Genomic DNA, 20,832 nt, shown 5'->3' on the forward strand with positions numbered 1-20,832 from the left:
CAGAGAAACAAACTTTATTGAATGTAGTATTTTCTCCCCTGACTTCACAATAAAATATCTTAAAGATAGTAGAATTTAAACACTTTCAAATATGTTCATTTTCTGATGGGGTTTTAGCACCATGGTGTATCTATCTATCTATATGTATATATATATATATATATATTGTGTAAAGAAATGGATGAAGAGAACAATGGTAGGCGTAGCTTAAATCAAGGTTCCCCAGAGCTATCTACCCTTTGGATAGGGTAGATAGCTCTGGGGAACCTTAATTTAAGCTATGCCTTCCATTGTTCTCTTCATTCATTTCTTTACACAATATTTTAAATAAAAGAGTTGCCAAAGCTGTTGTACATGTATAGCTTCTCACACATTTATATATATAGTACATGACTTGCCAGTGATCACACATAATGAGCAAGCTCACTCAGTTGAGTGTTCTGGTACAGAGCACATTGACATGCACATCAACATTAATGATGCCTGTTTACTGGGAGAGCCGACATTGTGTTTTGAAAGAATTTTAGGTTTGGAATTCATTAAACTTCAAAAACAACTTTCATTATCTTGCACTTTATTGGTAAATATCAAAGATTATACCATGTACTTTTGATAATCAAACGTCTCTAGTCAGTAATCACATCTGGCAAACAGAAAAGTAGTATTCAATTGCCGATTGTTGGTAAACTGAATGTACTACAGGGGTGCCTTGAGCACCTAACAAGGTGGATATGTGCAAAATACAAATACCCTGTATCATTATAAAACCAAAACCAAAACAAGTGCACACATGGGTAGTTTTAATGCATTCATTATTTCCAATAAGGTAGCATAACAGTGCACTATTGATTAAATGCTTTGTTCAAGGGATTAGGTGCCATGGCTGGGGATTGAACCAAGAACCTTCGTGTGTCCATCTGGGGGTCTTCAACATCTCGGCCACAGCACCTCCACAAAGAAAAGGTATCCTAGACCAGGGTTCCACACTAACCCTTTTTTTTCTACTGGTCCAACCTATTCATGTTGGACCAGTAGATACCCGTTTTTTTAAACAATTTTTACTGGTCCAAACCTAAAATTTACTGGTCCCTTAAAATTAAAGAAATCATAAAGACTTGTTTTTGCTGTCTTTTATTGCACCCCCCCAAAATACTAATAAACGGTTAAATACACACTCGCAACATTATTCATGAGAACCATTTCTCAATTTTAGAAAACCATTTTTCAAGGTGCCAAAGTCATTTTTATTATGTACTAAAGAGGAGAAAATTGAGAAATGGTTCTCATGAATAATGTTGCGTGTTTTGCATATTTTTTACTGGCCATGTCAGACCAGTAGGCCTATATCTGGCTATTTCTGAAAAGTTACTGGCCCGACAGCAATTTTTACTGGTCTGGGACCGTTGGACCAGTGCCAGTGCCGCGTGCTGCCTAGACCTACCGTTGAGTGTTTCATCTTCATCGTCTCTTGAGGTGGTAGAATCTTGTATGGTATCAGTAGATGAATTGGCTGCAGCCTCACACATTGCATCAATCTCCTGTCAAGAAAATCAAACTCAATGGTTGAGGGAATTCCTGGACTCATACTTTTATGGCAAGACCAACCACTTAAAACATTTTTATCCCAGCATGAATGAGAAAAATAAAAAAGGGCATAAAAACATCTAAGGATATATCTGTTAATTCATCTAAACCATGCCTTTATCCTTATTTTACTTTGCTTCCAGCGTAAAATATTACCCACAAACCGTATTAAACATGTCATTCATCATGGAGTTTACATCACATGAAAAACCTGACCCATATGGGAGGAAAAGATACCAGTAATGACCAACTCTCGAATGATACCTTTTATATATACTTTCATTCAGCCAGTGGAGATCTTACAATATTGAGACCGCTATTGTTTCAAAATACAGAGGGCTTGTGACTGTGCCACTTTTCGGAATCAGCAGGAAACAAGCAGAATCAATTGGACTGAAATTTTTTTTAAAAATCAGGAAATTTGCTGGGGATTTTGAATTCACCCAACTGGAGTCAGTCAATAAACCAGGGGCCCGTAACACAAAGCTCAACAATGATAGTAAAACATTTTTCTATGATTGATTCGATTGACTACAATGTATAATCACTCGTGGAAATCAAGTGTACGATTAATCACCAACCTTTGTGTTAGCATTAGGGACCCTGGTGATTAATTACACACTAGTTACAATACAGGTGAAAAGAGCCAAAGTGGAGTCGGTTTAAAAACTTGGGATTTGTTTTTGGATATTCAAGGGGCATTCTGGATATTCTGACTGCAAGCAAAATATCAGGGCCATCCTGAATGTTTTAGTCATGTTAAATTTTTTGTAGACGCATTAGAAGTGGAAATAATGTCAAACGGTGTTTGTAGTACATGCTCACTGCATTCTGAATGCATTTGAAGTATTCTTACAACATTCAAGCAGCATTCCTAACATTTGAACACATTGAGAGAACGGGCCGATTACACGAAAGGGTCTTTCCAAGGACCGTCTTTTGTGTCGCCCATATTTTATGATACGCTATAAGCGGGGTGTTTCTGAAATTTATGATAAAGAATAAGATTCCTTAGCTTGCTTTTAAATAAAATTATATACAATTTCATGATATATCACATCATTTTATAAACAAATAATTTGTTTATTTTAATGGACGAATGAAATATGTTTGCAGATGATTTATTTAAAATGCGTTTTACATGGCGCATCATAAAAGATGGGCGACACGAAAGATGGTCCTTGCAAAGACCCTCTCGTGCAATCGGCCCCAGTCTAACAGGGGGAAAAACACTTGACCGGCTGGAGGTCAAACTACAGCCACTTCATTCCGGCCAATTTTGCTTGATTCAAAATAAGAGTGATGGATGGTTACTGCAGCAAGAAAATATTGAGGGACTTACAGCCAGCATATTTTCATCAATGTCCTCTTCCTCTTCAAAGTCATCAAAGAGTTCTGCAGATACATCTGGGTGTGAAATGGCTTTGTCATCTTTGGGTTCTTGGACCTCAACAGAAGGAATCTCATTAGGAAAGTCATCATATTCAACTTTGCCCATGTCTCCATCTGTAGACTAAATAGAAACAAAATCCACATTCATACATGTATGAATTATAAAGCAGTGGAAAGAGAAAAGAAAATGTCTGCAAGTTCCTGATACAAAATAATGGACCTACAACAGGCCCCTTTTTAGTGACTATGGTATGTTTTTATTTGTGCATTTTTTTTTCAAAACGGATGAAACTCTCACACATTTAATAGCAGAATGCATTTTAGCTATCATCTTCATACTAGCGCTCCTTCAGGGGCCCCGTCTTCCAAAGAGTTGTGATTGATCCTGTGGTAAATTGAATTTTATTGCAAAATCATTTTTTTAGCGGAGACACCATACGAGAATTCAAAGCGAAAGTGTATTTCTTTTTGGTCGATATGTTCCGTTGGTTACTCACCTGTTACGTAACGTAAATGATGTTATTACTCAAAGAAGTGAAAGTAGTTCCTCAGCTTTATAGCTGATTATTCTCATAAATTCATGATGTGAATGATGTTTATGTTAAATCCATAGTTGTTTTCATTATACTTTTCATTTATACTAAATCTAGTAATATGTCATAAATATTTGTGATGTTGTGGAAGGATATTTACATCAGATAGCGTTCAAGTGTAGGTGGCGCGAAAGAATAAGCGTTTATGTTGTTACGGCGGTAGGATAAATCAGAAAGCGATTTGTGACGACAGTGTACGTTAGGGGTATTATGTTCGTTCTTCCAAGTCAAGTTCGACAAGGAGGCATGTAAGTTTGATTCTAAGTTATATCGTTTTATCAATTTAGCAGCTAAGATTTTGACTACGTTGATATTATTCTTAAGAAAACAATTATCACAGAAAGTAGGGTTGAATGTCAATTCAATTTTGTATATCTGGTACATGATCGTTATATGCTTCATGTTATTGTCATATAGTCAATTTCACATTATAAAAAGAGAAGATTTCTTATGATCAGTTTATAAAATAAAATTATATTATGTTTCTTTTCTATGATGAGATCGAGTACATTAGACGAAGTTGATATTCTTGTCAGTACTTTACCATGATCAGTTTTGTATACCCCCCCCTTCGCCGCACGTAGAAAGTGAATGAACTTTGTTTATTTTGATTATAATTGCCGAGTGGTAGTAGTGGCCTTGGAAATTCAGACTCGATTGAATTAGATGAGTTTTAAGGAACCATACTAGCTAAGTTTGTTATGTCAATTGTTAGGGAATTTCATTGACGTATACCATGTCCGAGCGATGTCGAGTGAAATCTCCGGAGGGTGACTTGGTGGATGTACTCTAGCTTGTTTTCTCTTGGCCTATAGTAGGGTGAGTTAGTTAGGATGGCCAAGTTATGGTTATTTTGTTAAGATTTACATGTATAATAATTAAGGCAATAACTGTTCAAATGCTATGATACAATGTGCTTAAAAAGAATGATTTAAAATCAGTGCTATATTATTATTATTATCAATGTTTAAATGGAATATATTCTTTTGTGAACATAAGACTTCATTGAAAAGTGATCAATAATTCTTCTTAGTAATGTGATAGCCTTATGAGCAAGAAATGAATTATTTATACTTACATGCAATTTATGTTGTATAATTTCTACTGGTACTTGAATTAAATTGTTATTGAATTAAATCCATAATCATGCAATTGATTAATGAAATAGAATTTAACGATTAATGATATACCATTTATCAAGATATATGATAATCATGTGATCTTGGATCAGTATTGATTAATTTTTTATATTCATTGTTCCCTTATTTACAGGGGTTTGTTTTCCCTGTTTTTGCATGATCCACCGGCTGTCAATAAATGGCTGACCCACCCCTACTTCTTGTCTATGGTTGTCCTGACTGAGTACCCAACCCCCAAGCCATACTACCACCCAAGCCCAGTTCCCTACAATCCGATCAATTGCAACTTTGGAAAGCTAGCAAAGTCAACATATAAAATGCATGTTTGTTAAAATTTTCTTCTAGATATGAATGTATATGCAATAAATTGATTGATTTCTTGACAATTTTGTGTTATACTTTGTTTACAAAGAACATTTTGCAAATTTCCTGTAGAAAAAATTATGACACTGATGGATTTCCATAGTTATGATTGATCGGATCAATCTTAACTGGATTGGATCAATCCTAGTATCCACTTGCAAAGTTTCTTCATCATAATTCAGCTCTTTAATTTCTTATTTGCCAACAGCTACCAAATCAAAATTGAGGATTTCACTGAAGTTTCCAATGAACACTTAACAACCTACTTAAAACTTGTGTCTCCTCTTACCGGAGTACTGGTAGCCTCTTGTGAAGATTCCTCCTCATAATTCAAAGATTCCATTTCCTCCAGACTCGACGCTTGTCTTGTCCTCTCATTCTCGTTGAGCAATGACTGAAGGTTTTTGAGAGCCTCAGTGGCAGTCTTGGCAAGATCCAACCCATTGGTCAGGCAGTCTTTGGATATTCCTGAAAAATTACCATAACTTCATGCCTTAAATTTCAATCAGGGTAAGGCCACTTTTCAATATAGGACGCATTTTGATATTACAGCCTTAATGGAAAAAATAAAAAGGAAATAGAAATATCCAAGGCTAATGAGAGGTGCACTGAGGGCAATCTACAGGACACCCAAAGCCTTGTGCATGGCCACATGTTTTGAAAACCTACATTTTTTTTACTGAAAATGTTTACAAAATTCACCAAAAGTGTCCACAACATTTTTCAATTCTACTTTTCAAAATGCAAAAGTGCCCAAATGACAAGATCCCTTGCTTTCAAGTTTCGTCAATTTTTTTTTACACATTTTAAGTATGGCCTCAGCCTTATGACTACCATTATCTAGACTGAGATATAAAATTGATTTGTCGATACTTGGTCTGGTGACACTTGTCTTGCTCCTATAAAAGTCTGTACTTCAGATCAAGTATAAAAAAGTTAGTCACACATCTCACACTAATCCCAACCCCCAAGCCTTTCATATCTAAGCAATGCACAACATGAGCAAGTGTCTCAAGTCTCACGACTGTGTAAAATTGAATAAATACATTAATTCAAGTATTTGTCATGACTTTCCCATTCCAAATAATGCCTTTTTATTTCACTTTCATAATACCAGTGCAGTGAAAAAGTCACCTCTTTTCTTGAATTTGGCAATTTTGATACCCTTTTTTTACCAAGTGTGATTACATTGCCCAGCCATTAAAGACAACCCTCTTTATGCATCTTTGAGTACAAGCATGTCTACCAAATCTTCCAAGTTTACCTAAGAGTTTGGACTGGTAGTCCACAGTTTCAAGAGTTGCATGGGCAAGACGTTGCAAAGAGGAGAGTTGGGAGACTAACTGTGTGACATCCATCTTGGTATGAAGCACTCCGATTCACATTGATTCACTCCCAAGTCCTGTGGAGTTTCATGTAGAAAAATGGTGATTCCAATGAAGAATTTCTTCTGAGCCAATCAAATGCAGGAATTTTGGTAGCTTATAACAGTTGACAATGAAAATCATTATTTCTTTCATGAAAAGCTCCCCTATTCTCTACCATCCTTCTGGGGCTTTAGATGCTGTACTTCTGTTGATGACATAAGCACTCTGTAAAAAAAGAAAATAAATGAAATTGTGGTGACGCATTTTTTGTGACCATAAATTGAAGATGTAGAACGATCTACATGATCTTTATTAAATCCCTATATTTGTAATAATTTACCCTGATTTCTAACTGTATCAACTTCTTGTAACAGAAAGGAAAAATTAACAACCCAAAATCAAGAAACTGAGGGTTACTTTAATAGCTCGCACCTTATGTCCTAGACTATATGCCAAACTAGTCTACTTACATTGGTAGGGGGTCTTAAAGATACATGCTCTATACTGTAGAGCTGCCAACTTGGATTAAAAAAATACTTGCATCTGCCGATAGATATCAGGAATCGCAAAATATTTGTTTTAATCAATAAATATCATATAAATTACTTTATGATATTTATCAACCGAAACAAATATTTTACGAATCGTGATATTAATCGGCAAATGCAAGTATTTTTAAAATCTAAGTTGCAGCTCTGCACGCGTGTGTATCTAGGTATTGATAACAAAAGACATTAAAAATGGCGACGTAAACAAACGGGGTAAGTGAACGCTCTTGCTCTTAACTTTTTTCAATTTTACTACTATTTATTTAATGAAAATTAACAAAAATTCAAAAAAATTGGGGTAAACATAAAACTTGCCCATGTACATAACTTTGGGCGAAAAACAAAAAATAAAATTGGTGATTTAGGTGTAGGTTCAACACGGGTAACCCTCGCCTCTACAGAGAGGCATATAAAGCAAAGCCAGGCATTAGCACTTGTTCACTGCTACCATCCTGCCTGTGGAGTATCTACAGGTAGGACTATGGTATGCCAATGCTGTATTGAGCACACACTTTAAAAAATCATTAAAATATCACTATTGTGATCAAAATTACTAATTTTCATACAGTTGCAATTTATTTTTCATTAGTAACTTGGGAATAATTTTTGGCATATTTTTGTGTATGCCCTCTATTGGTGGAAAGTAATATGGCAAGAAAATTTTCTTTTTTCAATCTCTATTTTTAATTAAGAAAAAAATAATTAAAAAAATTAAATTTACATAAGAGCCAAGTTATATGATAAATAGCTGTAATGAAAACTGACAGTGTAAGAAAATCAAGCATTTGTCCCATAGAAAAGGAGAAAATAAGCCAAACATTGCCACCCTTATTTTGCCACACATGGAGATGTAACTGAGAACAAGGATATATCATAACCTTGTCATGCTTGTTCATTGAATGAGTGGGCGTTAGGGGAGACTTTTTCTGAAATTGGATATCCAAATTCTTTACAAATAAGTCAAAAACTTGGTCTCCGACTCTGATATTCATTGGAGACAGTCTCTCATATTTTTATTGGCCTTGCACCTCTGAGCATGCTGAGGTCACTCAATCTTGGCACTCTTATCAATTGCCGTCAATGCCCTGCAGAGGTCACTCATTCAATGAACAAGGTTATAATATAACCTTGTTCTCAGTTATATCTCCATGTGTGGCAAAATAAGAGTTGCAATGTTTGGCTTATTTTCTTTTTTTCTTTGTAGTCCAGGATAGGCCCCATAGGAAATTGACCAAACCTTGTTTTTTTATATATACAATATTTTTTTATGGTTTCTTGTCAATTCGAGGGTGCTGATTACGAATCTGAATGATGCCACTCGTGTAACCTTGAGCATTTTCCGCAAATTGGCAAAATCCAATATGGCCGCCAAAATATGCAAATTACCCATGAAAATCATAAAATTGTCCGCACATTGGCTGTGAAATGCATGAAATTGTGTGGCAGGAGTGAAATACAATCTTAAAAAATAATTTTTGACAAGATATTTATCTTCCTGATATTCAAAATGGCCGCCATAGGCCATTGTATACACTATTATGTACAATATGAATAGGGAAAACTAATTTTCACAAAAATGAGCACTAAATTGCAAAAATCGCGATGTATGAACGAAGTAATATATGCAAATCATCATTACTAATGAGATATATTACTTATTATGTCAAATATGGGAACATTGCTGTATTTCGATATCTAAAATAGCCGCCACTGGCCCAAAGAGTATTATGTACAATGGCAATGGCCGGGGCCAAAAAAATGAGAAGATTGAGCATTAAAATGCATATTATTAAGATAAACGAGTGGAATACTGACTAAAAACATAGATGTAAATATGCCATTTATGTGGTAAATGCTGTATTTTGAAATTCAAAATGGCCGCCATAGCCCCTATCTTCATCATGTACAATGCGAGTAGAGAAACTAATTTTCACACGAGTAAGAAACATAAAATGCATGTAATTGTGATCTATGAGTAAAATATTGTCTGACATGTTTTATAGCAAGACATATCATTTCTTTTGTCATGCATGAGATAAATACTGTATTATGAAATTCAAAATGGCCCCTATAGGCCCTAACAGTATTATCTACAATCTGAATTGGGACATATAATTTTTTAAGAATTTGGATTTGCTTGACTATGACATCCATATAATCCTGTTGTATGAGTAAAGCGTTGTTTGAAAACATTTTTTTAATCATCGCATTTCTTCTTTCATATAAGTGATAAATACTGTATTTTGACATTCAAAATAACCTCTACAAGCCCTAACTAAATTATGTAACATGCGAACAGGGAAACTAATTTTCACAAGAGTGAGAATCATAAAATGCATATAACTGTGATGTATGGGTAAAGATATTGTCTTAAACATTATTTCTAACTAAATACATCACATATGGGTCGTGGACATGGTGGAGGTAATAAATGGTGTACTTTGAAATCCAAAATGGCTGCCATAGGTCCTAAAAGTATTGTGTACATTGTAACATGGGACATATAATTTTGACAGAATTTGGCTTTGCTTGACTCTAAATATTGCATATAATTGTGATGTAAAGATGAATAATTGTCTAAAACCATGGTTTCTAACTAGATATATCATAATGTTGTGTAATTAAGGTCATAAATGCTGCATTTTTAAATTGAAAATGGCCACCATAGGCACTTATCGTATAATATACATTTTGGGTGGAGACAAATAATGTTCACAAAAAGGGCATATGGCAGCCATTTTGAATTTTGAAATACAGTATTTATCACCTAAATTACATAAGATATGATATATTTTGTTATAAATAATGTTTTCAGACAACGTTCCACTCATACATCACCATTTGACCAAGCAAAGCCAAATTCTGTTCAAATGATTTGTTCCCATTCATATTGTGTATAATACCGTAAGGGACTGTAGCGGCCATTTTAACTTAAAAATAACCGTATTTATCACCTAACTGGCAGAATAAATGATATATCTTAATAAAAATTATGCTTTCAGACAATATTTTACTCATAGATCACTATTACGTGCATTTATGGTGCTCACTCCTGTGAATATTGGTTTCCCACTTTGCATTGTACATAATACGGTTAATGTCGATGGCGGCCATTTTGAAAGTCGAAATACAATATTTAACACAAACTTAAAACCTGAATGATATATTTCGTAAGAAAATAAGTTTTTAGACAGTATCCAATTAATTTATCACATATATATGCATTTTAGCGCTCACTCTTGTGATTTCTTTTCTCCCATTTCTCATTTCTGTATAATACTTTTAGGGCCTTTGGCAGCCATTTTGAATATCAGAATACAACATTCACCACATACATGGCATATTAGTAATATATTCCGTTAATAATTATGTTTATAGTCAGTATTCCAACTGTTTAATCTTCATAATAAGCATTTTAGTGATCACTCTTGAGAATTTGTTGGCCCCCATTGCCATTGTACGCAATACTGTTTGGGCCAGTGGCGGCTATTTTAGATATCAAAATACTGCAATTTTCCCATATATGACATTACAAATGCTATATCTCGTTAGTAATGGTGATTTGCATATATTACTTCGTTCATACATCGCGATTTTTTGCAGTTTAGTGCTCATTTTTGTGAAAATTAGTTTTCCCTATATTGTACATGATAGTGTATACAATGGCCTATGGCGGCCATTTTGAATATCAGGAAAATATTTTTTTGTCAAAAATTATTTTTTAAGATTGTATTTCACTCCTGCCACACAATTTCACGCATTTCACAGCCAATGTGCGGACAATTTTATGATTTTCATGGGTAATTTGCATATTTTGGCGGCCATATTGGATTTTGCCAATTTGCGGAAAATGCTCAAGGTTACACGAGTGGCATCATTCAGATTCGTAATCAGCACCCTCGAATTGACAAAAAACCATAAAAAAATATATAAAAAACAAGGTTATGCCTCTTCTATCCTGGACTATTGGGGCAAATGCTTGATTTTTTTACACTGACAATTTTCATTACACATATTATTCATACTACTTGGCTCTTATTTAAATTTGATTCTTTAAGTCATTTTTTTCTTAATTAAAAATAGAGATAAAAAAATGAAAATTTTCTTGCCATATTACTTTCCACCAATAGAGGGCGTACACCAAAATATGCCCAAAATTCAAGTTTTTGAGCGCTCTGGTAAATACAAAAATTATTCCCAAGTTACTAATGAAAAATAAATTGCAACTGTATGGAAATTAGTAATTTTGGTCACAAAAGTGATATTTTAATGATTTTTTAAAGTGTGTGCTCTGTACAACATTGGCATACCATAGTCCTACCTGTAGATTCCCCATAGGCAGGGTGGTAGCAGTGAACAAGTGGCAGAGGTAAGTGAAAAAAGAACTCCCTATAAACAGTAGAGGCGCTGGTCCAGTAATTGGGATTGTCCCAGAAAACAAGGATATCCTTATAAACAAAGACAAATTACCATATGTCTTGATAAATTGAGACTGTCCTTGTTTACGGGGACATTTTTTCTTCACTTCTCCCTACACCGACAAAGACAGCAATTAGGGGAATTGAGAGTGCTAAAAATAGATTCAGTGACCTCAATTCCCCCCAGTTCACCGTTTATTTATTATGACTTGCCGTCTTCCAATAATCTTGTTATGAAACCTGATATGTTTACATTAGCACTCTTCATAGTCTTGATTGGTGTCGGCACTCAACAACGGGAATGAATGTAGCTATATTACATGATTTTTTTTTTTTTTAATACAAATTATACATCACTTGAAAGGTTTTTTCAAGACAAATTCAATGGTGAAGACCAAATTACAATTGGAGAACCATAACTGAAGATATGGCCTCTTAAAGGGACGCTATACGCGTAACTTTTCTGCCACCCAAGACAAGTACCCATTGGGTGGCAGATCTACAGGTACTTGTAGATCCAAGAAACTTCCATACTTTTTTTTCATGTAGGTTACTAAGTTAATTTGACTAAAATGCAACACAAGAGGTGATCTTGTAGAGCATGGCTGTGTTACCTTCATATTTTTCTTATTCAAACAGCTTCTATTTGTGAAAATATAGTATACAAGAAGAAAGATAACAAATTAGAATAAGACAAGAGAAGTGCATGGGACGCTTTGCGTTGTTAAAAAAAATTAATCAACTCTTGGGGGTCTCATTCCTCAACAGACTTTAATCAGAAAATAAAAATGAATGTCCCACTATACTTCCCGGTATCTGTAAGATTTATATCATTCAAAAGTAGAAAATTAAGTTTTGCAAGTAATTTTTTTTTTCTTTCTGTTTGTCCATGTTCACTCTGTATTCTGTATAATTACCATGATGTCTCTTTTTGTTTGCAGATCTGAGAATGCGAGATCAGACAGCTGGAGCTGCAACAGTAGCTAGAAATGTACTCCACTGCCTGGAATTATAGAATATATTAACATTAATAATATTGGAATATATAAAGTTAAAAAGCAAGTCTCTGACATTATCTGAATTTCTACTACATTTAAAATCACATTTACAAAATAATCTCCCTCCTAGTAAACATAATAAAACAGGGACCCATTATTGTGTACATCATGTGAATTGATGAGACAGCTTATTGATATGATGACACAAAACAACAGAATATATAGTCATGTATCTATTCATTTTAATACCAGTACCAGGCAGCAGTCAATGCATGGTCTGCGCCTGTACACCATGAAAAAAAATGAGACTGGAATTAAACGTGCTTTAATTCCCGCCTGTTTTTTTTTCTTGAAATATTAAGTTGAAATTATCATTAATTTATCATCAATACACATAATTCATGCAGAAATCAAATGCACAACTTATCACCTACAACTAATTTCAATGGGTTTAACAATAACATACATGCATCAAGTACCACACCCACGGCCACCACGCCCACTCACTCCTTTCGGTCAGCCATGGCACCAAAATCACGATCTAGGCGGCACAACATGGGCTTGCATTCGCCTCTTGCGCAGCTATGCGACACATTCTTATATATCAAAATTAGATTTTCTGATACAAATACACTTCAAAGAATTAATTTATATCTGATATTTGACTGTTCCCTGGGAAATTTTCTGTTTATACGGCTTTGAAGTAAGAAAATAGAAACATGATTTACCTTAAGTGTCCAAAAAACTCCTTTTTGTAACGAAAAACATTGCCGACATTGAACTGAAATCATCACTAACTTGTAGAAGAAAGTCTGCCGATTTTAATGATACATAACACATGGTTATTTGATGCCCCTAGAGGGCATCAACAAGTAAAAGTAACTTGCAAGATTAACCCGGTTCTGGAGTCATATTTTCCAAAATGGCGACTTCCATCGTGTGACGACGGACAGGTGGTGCTCTCGAAAACGGCCTTAAAAACATTTTGGCGATGCAAATGTGAGTAAATTGACTAGAAATAAGAAGTTTAGATATAATAGAAACAGATCGTAACATTTTATGAAAAAAGTATTTGAAATGTTGATACACTGCCACTGGCTCAATGAATTTTGCCCATTTTGTGTGTTGGCAGAATAGGAAATGTGACTGTTAAACGCGAACCCGTTGCGATCGCTAATTAGGCTAATGAATGAACTGTCAGATTTCTTGTGTGGAGAAATCCTTATAAACTGAGACAGTCCTTGTAAACTGAGACGATCCCAAATTTCTGACCAGCGCCTCTACTGATAAATAAGGACAATCTCATACAAATTGGGTCTTCGTGTACTATACTCCCACAACCAAACTTGCTACACCCGGCGATTGAGCTCCTGTGTAATTTGAATGACCCTATCACGGAATCATGTTATCGGCGTTCGAAACTAGTGTAAGAAAATCGCATGCGGTGTAACGAAGTTGTCACTTAGTTGAGTGGCAATATCATGAAGATATCGGCGCGCTGTATCCAAGCCAGACAAGCGAGATAAGCAAAACATTAAGTGATTAATGAAATAGTCTTATCTGAAAACGTAACGTCTAAAATTCTTACCTCTATGAGTAAGAATTCTCACTAAATCTTGAAAGAAGGAAATACCCTTATGATAATCTGACAACTCAGCTCACCAAATGTCGCGCGCTTTGAAGTCGAGTCGACTGCTGACTGACTGCAGACTAGCGTATGGAAAGCCAAATGCATGCTGGTGATCAACGATAATTCTATGGTCCGACGAAAAGTTTTCTGATTTTCGGGGGGAGGGCACTTACATTGACGAGTGGATATCATGCGCGACCCAAAAAACACGTAAAAAGGATGTCTTTTTCACGATAGGGCACGTTACGTACGTAACGTGATAAGGGTGTTAGAACAAATATAATGAAAAAAGGGTATCTATTTCGCTAGGAAAATTACGTGTTTAGGGTCGAATTTGCGGGGATAATAAAACAAAATTAAAATGTTTTATAAAGGATGTCCTTTTTGCCCCAACACTTTGTGTTTAGAGTCCGATTTGCGCGAGGTTTAGAAGTGGGGTCGTACTAAACCAAATAAGGTAAAGCCGACTACCGAAGGACCCGTAATAAAACATTACTTGTTTAGGGGTTCATTTCAAGGAATATTTGCCAAGAGTATCGTTTTGTTTCCAATACTTGTTAAGGGAACTCATTCAATGAACAAGGTTATGATATAACCTTGTTCTCACTTATATCTCCATGTGTGGCAAAATAAGGGTGGCAATGTTTGGCTTATTTTCTCTTTTTCTTTGGGGAAAATGCTTGATTTTTTTACACTGACAGTTTCTATTACACCTATTATTCATACAACTTGACTCTTATTTAAATTTGATTCTTTAAATTATTTTTTTCTTAATTAAAAATAGAGATCAAAAAAATGAAAATTTTCTTGCCATATTACTTTCCACCAATAGAGGGCGTACTAAAAAATATGCCCAAAATTCAAGTTTTTGAGCGCTGTGGTGAATACAAAAATTATTCCCAAGTTACTAATGAAAAATAAATTGCAACTGTATGGAAATTAGTAATTTTGGTCACAAAAGTGATATTTAAATGATTTTTTAAAGTGTGTGCTCTGTACAACCTTGGCATACCAGTCCTACCTGTAGATTCTCCACAGGCAGGATGGTAGCAGTGAACAAGTGGTTAAGGGTAGGGTTTCACACGCCAATACTTGCTAAGGGGTGCATTTTCAGAATATGGAAATTACGTGTTTAGGGTGCTTTTCGAGACCCCATGGTCGTGCATGGTATCCACTCGTGAATGGAAGTGGCCAGGGTGACCAGACGTCCCGTATTTCCCGGGATCGTCCCGTATTTTGCTCCTTTGTCCCGGCGTCCCGACAAACCCTTCCCGTGACGCCTATTTGTCCCGTATTTGAGAATATTGAACAAAATGTAGTTAATACATTTAAAAGTGACGAATTTTCATCAAATAACCAACAGATCCGAAGCAGAGACAACAATGAAATCGATAACTGTAAACTTTTGCAAGTTTTGCGGTGATTTTCTTGCTAATTGAACCCAATACATTGCAAACGAACTGGCCTCCTGCCCGTGTGAGGCAGGCTACTATCTAGGCAAGTGGGATCGGAGCAGATTCTCAATGGTGCAAACAATTTTGATAAACAGTTTTTACACCAAAATAATCACATAATCGGCGGGAAATTTGTATAATTATATTATGGATTCTTAGATTACTGATTTGGAGATGTAATCGGAGGAACAAGTGATTGAGTTTTCAAAACTAGATCTGGTTGTGTCAGCTTTCGATTTGATCGAGTCTTAATTGTTGTGATGCTGCAATGATTCATCTCATTTTTAAGTTGACAATGTTTCACTTTGAAATTTTATTCCATTTTAGCTTTTAAAATTTCAATAATATATTTGAAAAACACCAAATGTTGTGATTTTTGTTAGATGATTGGATCGTTTTTGTTTGCTTGAAGTTTGAACTCTTCCTTTTTTCTTTCTAATTCTTTTTTCATCCTCCTATCCTTCCTGCTTGCCTTTTTTTGTTCTATCTTTATTTCCTAAGTCTTTCCTGATCCTTTCTCTCTGTGTTCATTTTTCTTTCTTCCTCCTTTCTCTTACCTACCATCTTTCAGTAATCTTTAAAAACATACTTGTTCTCATGTTAGATTATTTTGTTTAGGAAAAGCACCATGTACTATGTTTTAATTTTTCATTTAGTATTTTATTTTCAGTATACATTTATTAGACTTAATTGCCTCTTTTGTAAAGCGCATAGAGATTCTGTCGAATATTATGCGCTATATAAGCATCTATTATTATTCTTTGTTTCCTTCTCCTTACCTCTGCTTTTCTTTCTTTCTCTCCTTCCATTATTTTTTTTCATTCTTTCCTCCCTCTCTTAGTTTCCCCTTTTCTTTCATTTTTTTCTAATTCTTTTCCCTTATTCTTAACTCCTTCCTTCCCTCGCTTCCTGTTTTTCTTCTTTCTTTGTTTTTTTTCAAAAAATGAAGGAAACATTTTTCTTTCCTTTATTCTTACTTTCTTTTATTTCCTTTCCTTTATTTTGTCTTTCACACATTTATTCATCTTCCATTTCTTTTTCTTTCTTTCTATATTCAAATCAAAGAATGACGGAAACCTCTTTCTCTCTTTTATTCTTTCTTTCATCCTTCTTTTATTCTAACTTTCTTTTATTTCTCCTTCATTTTAATTCCCTTCACAATTTCTTTCTTCTCAATTTATCTCTTTTCTTTCTCTCCTTCATTCTTTCGTTCACCCTCCCAATTCTTTATATATATTTTTTACAAGTCTAACAGTTTTGTTGCCTTTTTTGTTGATCTCTAATTTTGTCAATTGTCCCGTATTTCATTTTGTGAAATCTGGTCACCCTGGAAGTGGCCCCCGGGTATATATCTCTATAGATTTTCATTACATGTATTCTGAAAATCCTGTTACCAGAGATCGCTATGATTGACAACATATGTTTTGATTAATTAATTCTTTGGTTGATTAATCTACTGATTTATTCATTTGATCGTTTCTTTATTCATTCCTTTCTACTTTTATTCATTCTTTCACTTCCATGCTATATTTCATTAGACAAGTTCACCCCAACAAAATGTTGATTTGAATAGAAAGAGACAAATCCAACAAGCATAACACTGAAAATTTCATCAAAATCGGATGTAAAATAAAAAAGTGGACATTTTAAACTTTTGCTTAATTTCACAAAACAGTTATTATTTCGTTTGTTTTTATTGTATGAAATATACTAATTTTCTTCTCATTGTCAAGTGAAACAACGATTAATTCTTCCCTGAACATGTGGAATAATTGTTTGGTTCAGTCAAGTTGGTCCTAGTCAGTGGCGGACCGTGATCCCGAGGAGACAAAGCATTGGGGGGGGGGCGGGGGGCACGGCATTGTTCACAAACAATGCAGTGCCCCCCCCCCCAATGCTTTGTCTCCTCCGGGTCACGGTCCACTACTGGTCCTAGTATTGTCAAATATGTGAAATATGGACAATATTATAATTCATACAATAAAAATCGAAAGAAATAGTGAGTGAAGGATACCTTCCTCTGATCTCAATTGCATGCCAATGAATTGTGCATATCACTGTTTAAGTTGTGAAAAATAAGCAGAACTTTAAAATATCATAACTTTCAGCGACAACTTGTTAAGGGGCCAAAATATGTAAATGAAGCCAGCGAAAAACTTGTTTAGGGGGTTATTTTGCACACACAGAAAAACTTGATTGGGGGTGTTTGAAAATAATTTGGTCACGCATGTGTACAACAATACATTTGACTGGCCCCCACGGAGATAAAAACTTGTGCACTATGTTTAATTACATGTAGGCCTACATGTGGAGTACCACAAGGGTAATTATTTGGCCAACTTTAGTTTATTTTATTAATCACTGAACTGCATACATTGTTTGCCAAACCTTTCTTTTATCATGTATGGCTGGCTTATGCCAACTATACAAATATTGTTCATTCTGATGAAAATCTTTATCAGTTGCATTCGACTTTCATACTAAAGTGACAAACATCTGCAAATGGTTCTGCGCAATCTTACAATTTATCATAAAACAATGCAATGGGATTATTGAAGTGACAAATGTCTGCAAATGGTTCCGTGCAAACAACTTTACAATTAATCATAAAACAATGCAATGAGAGTGTATTTTGTAACTCTACAACCATATCGAATTTAATCATGTAGAAATAAGCTTAACAGCCAGATTATTCAGAGTTGGAAATACAAGGTGTCAACAGTAATTTAACATGGATACATGACATAAATGAAATTGAGAATGAAGTAGCAAAATATATTGGAATAATTCATTGAAAAAGCAAGCTTCCTTAAACTGCCTCTATCTATCTATTTTATTTCAAAAATCAACAAGAATATGTACAAGAGAAAGAAGTTACCACCGACTAGTGCCTGAGGATGACTAAAACAATAGTTTCTGTTATCCAGCTCTTCTCACCAGTCGAGGTTTACAAATATACAAAACTAAAATCGGTATAAAATGGCAATGAATGTTTAGATGCATTACTTATTAAAACAAAGAACTTAATAATAGTGTTTGTTTCTATATGCAATTATAATATCCAGTCAATATGAAATGTTTATTTATTTAAATAAACAACATTATGCCTTTTGTACTGACATTGTATAACTCTTTAATCCTGCCATATTTTAATCATAATAATTTGGTCTCGAATAACACATTCCAAAGCCATCTTTAAAAAAATATTTTCCCTTCAAAAAATAAAACAATGCCATTTCTACAGACAACAACATACCATTAACTGACAAAACTTTATTTCATTCCCTGAAACCACTGACACGAAAATAACCAATAAACTTCAGCAATGTGATTTTCTATACGTTTAAGTTCTGCAATTTCACACAAAAATGTTATTTTTTATGCATGTATTAAATATACATCATTTTGATACCCGATCAAATAACTTCCGAAACATATACCTTCCAACACAGCATCCATTATACTGGCTCAAACTCTTCTGGAATACACAAAAGAATCCTTTTCAACAACTGGTTTCAAGTATATATGAACTGAAAAAAAGAAAAGCTTTTGCCATCCTATGTAAGAATATTTTCATATGTTATAGGCCTACTCTTTTTTACTTTAGGTCAAGATAACAATATGAACTTGACTTTAAGTCAACAAGACAAAATAATCTATGTGCAATTTTTGTTCCCTTTTTTTCTAATCATACATATGTTGTACATTATTTGCTCAGTAATTCATGCCTTTCTTGTACTCACTTCTCCCTCTCTTGATTTTTGTTCCTTGCCTTCTCCTCAGGCCTTCTCCCTGCCCCTTTTCTAGCCTTCTTCTTTTCTTTGACAGGCACATCCTGCCACAAGAACATAACTTGTATATAATATCTATATTCTTCATGACAAAATCATTTTGTATACTTATGTAAATTAACAAAATCAAATTTGTGAAATCGAATAAAAATTCTATATGATTAAAAAAGAGAGAAATATCAAGGTTCATTCCCCTTCAGCTTCAATTTGAAATGAATAATAAATTGCAATGACATTTTATATAAGGAGTTTGCTTTTAGGGACTTCATAAACATAACTTGTATATATAATATCTATATTCTTAATGACAAAATCATTTTGTATAAATCTAATGTAAATTAACAAAATCAAATTTGTGAAATGGAATAAAAATTTTATATGATTAAAAAAAGAGAGAAATATCAAGGTTCATTCCCCTTCAGCTTCAATTTGAAATGAATAATAAATTGCAATGACATTTTATAAGATAAGGAGTTTGCTTTTAGGCACTTCATATACATAACTTGTATATAATATCTATATTCTTAATGACAAAATTAATTTGTATAAATCTAATGTAAATTAACAAAATCAAATTTGTGAAATGGAATAAATTTTTTTATAAGATTAAAAATAAGAGAAATATCAAGGTTCATTCCCCTTCAGCCTCAAATTGAAATGAATAATTAATAACAATATTTTACATAAGGAGTTTGCTTTTTAGGGACTTCAATAATTAACTTATAAATGTTATATTCTCAATAACAAAATGATTTTGTAAAAATTCAATGTAAATTCACAAAATCAAATTTGTGTAATGGAATAAAAATTTTATATGAATAAAAAAAGAGAAATATCAACATTCATTCCCCTTCAGCATCAAATGAAGTAAATAATTGATTACAATGACATTTTACATGATGAATAAGGAGTTTGCTTTTTGCTTTTAGGGAATTCAATATTAACTTATATATGATATTTATATTCTTAATAACGAATTGATTTTGTATACCAAATTTTAATGAAAATTCATTATAACATGGAAGAAAATATATTTTATATGAATAAAAAAAATAAATATCAAGGTTCATTCCCCTTCAGCTTTAAAAGAGTCTATACAAGTTCTTTGATACCATATCATCGCACGCACCACGAACCGTCCTCTCTGCACACTTCGATGCGAAATTTAAGCGCACTGTATCTATTCCACGAACCGTCCTCTCTGTTTCGTTGCCCATTGTGGCGTAAATAATTAACTTCAAGAAAATATAAAGATACGGGGTGAAACTTTGGAACCTGAACTTTTTAACGAAGACACTGGTAAATATTTTGCTCTCTTGTAGGTGCACTTATTGCTGGTTTAAAAAAAACTTTTCTTTAAATGCGTTTTCTGCAAAAGTAACTTTCGCATCGAAGTGCGCACAGAGGACAGTTCGTGGTGCGTGCGACGATATTTAAGTAAAAGAAAAATGCTGATCTTATATATACATATACTTGGAAAATCAGTTTGCTATCTGGCTGTACTTGGCCTTAATCTTAAGAAGGCAGTCATCTCTATAATGCATATCCCAAACCT

General features: G+C 34.0%; 1 protein-coding gene and 1 long non-coding RNA gene across 6 annotated transcripts in view; one reads left to right on the forward strand and one right to left on the reverse strand.

The window, feature by feature from the left end:
- Positions 1-14,089, reverse strand: part of LOC121431627 (Werner syndrome ATP-dependent helicase homolog) — a 50,171-nt gene extending 36,082 nt beyond the window's left edge. The window contains exons 1-5 of one of the 5 annotated variants that reach the window (XM_041629222.1): positions 14,065-14,089; positions 6,336-6,663; positions 5,361-5,539; positions 2,927-3,097; positions 1,442-1,538 (exon numbers count right to left, since the gene is read on the reverse strand). In XM_041629222.1, the coding sequence (XP_041485156.1) occupies positions 1,442-1,538; positions 2,927-3,097; positions 5,361-5,539; positions 6,336-6,429 (541 nt within the window). In that variant the 5' untranslated portion in view covers positions 6,430-6,663; positions 14,065-14,089. Of the gene's footprint in view, positions 1-1,441; positions 1,539-2,926; positions 3,098-4,304; positions 4,324-5,360; positions 5,540-6,335; positions 6,664-6,870; positions 7,027-13,990 lie in introns of those variants that run through there. The other 4 variants (XM_041629219.1, XM_041629221.1, XM_041629220.1 and 1 more) reach the window with 4 other exon arrangements.
- LOC121431628 lies at positions 3,487-4,965 on the forward strand. The gene is made up of 3 exons (XR_005972142.1): positions 3,487-3,817; positions 4,285-4,388; positions 4,842-4,965. It is a non-coding gene; the product is annotated as an uncharacterized LOC121431628 (long non-coding RNA).
- Positions 14,090-20,832: the final 6,743 nt, after the last annotated feature.

The sequence above is a fragment of the Lytechinus variegatus genome, chromosome 18 (assembly GCF_018143015.1).
Source record: "Lytechinus variegatus isolate NC3 chromosome 18, Lvar_3.0, whole genome shotgun sequence".
Classification (NCBI taxonomy): Eukaryota; Metazoa; Echinodermata; class Echinoidea; order Temnopleuroida; family Toxopneustidae; genus Lytechinus; species Lytechinus variegatus.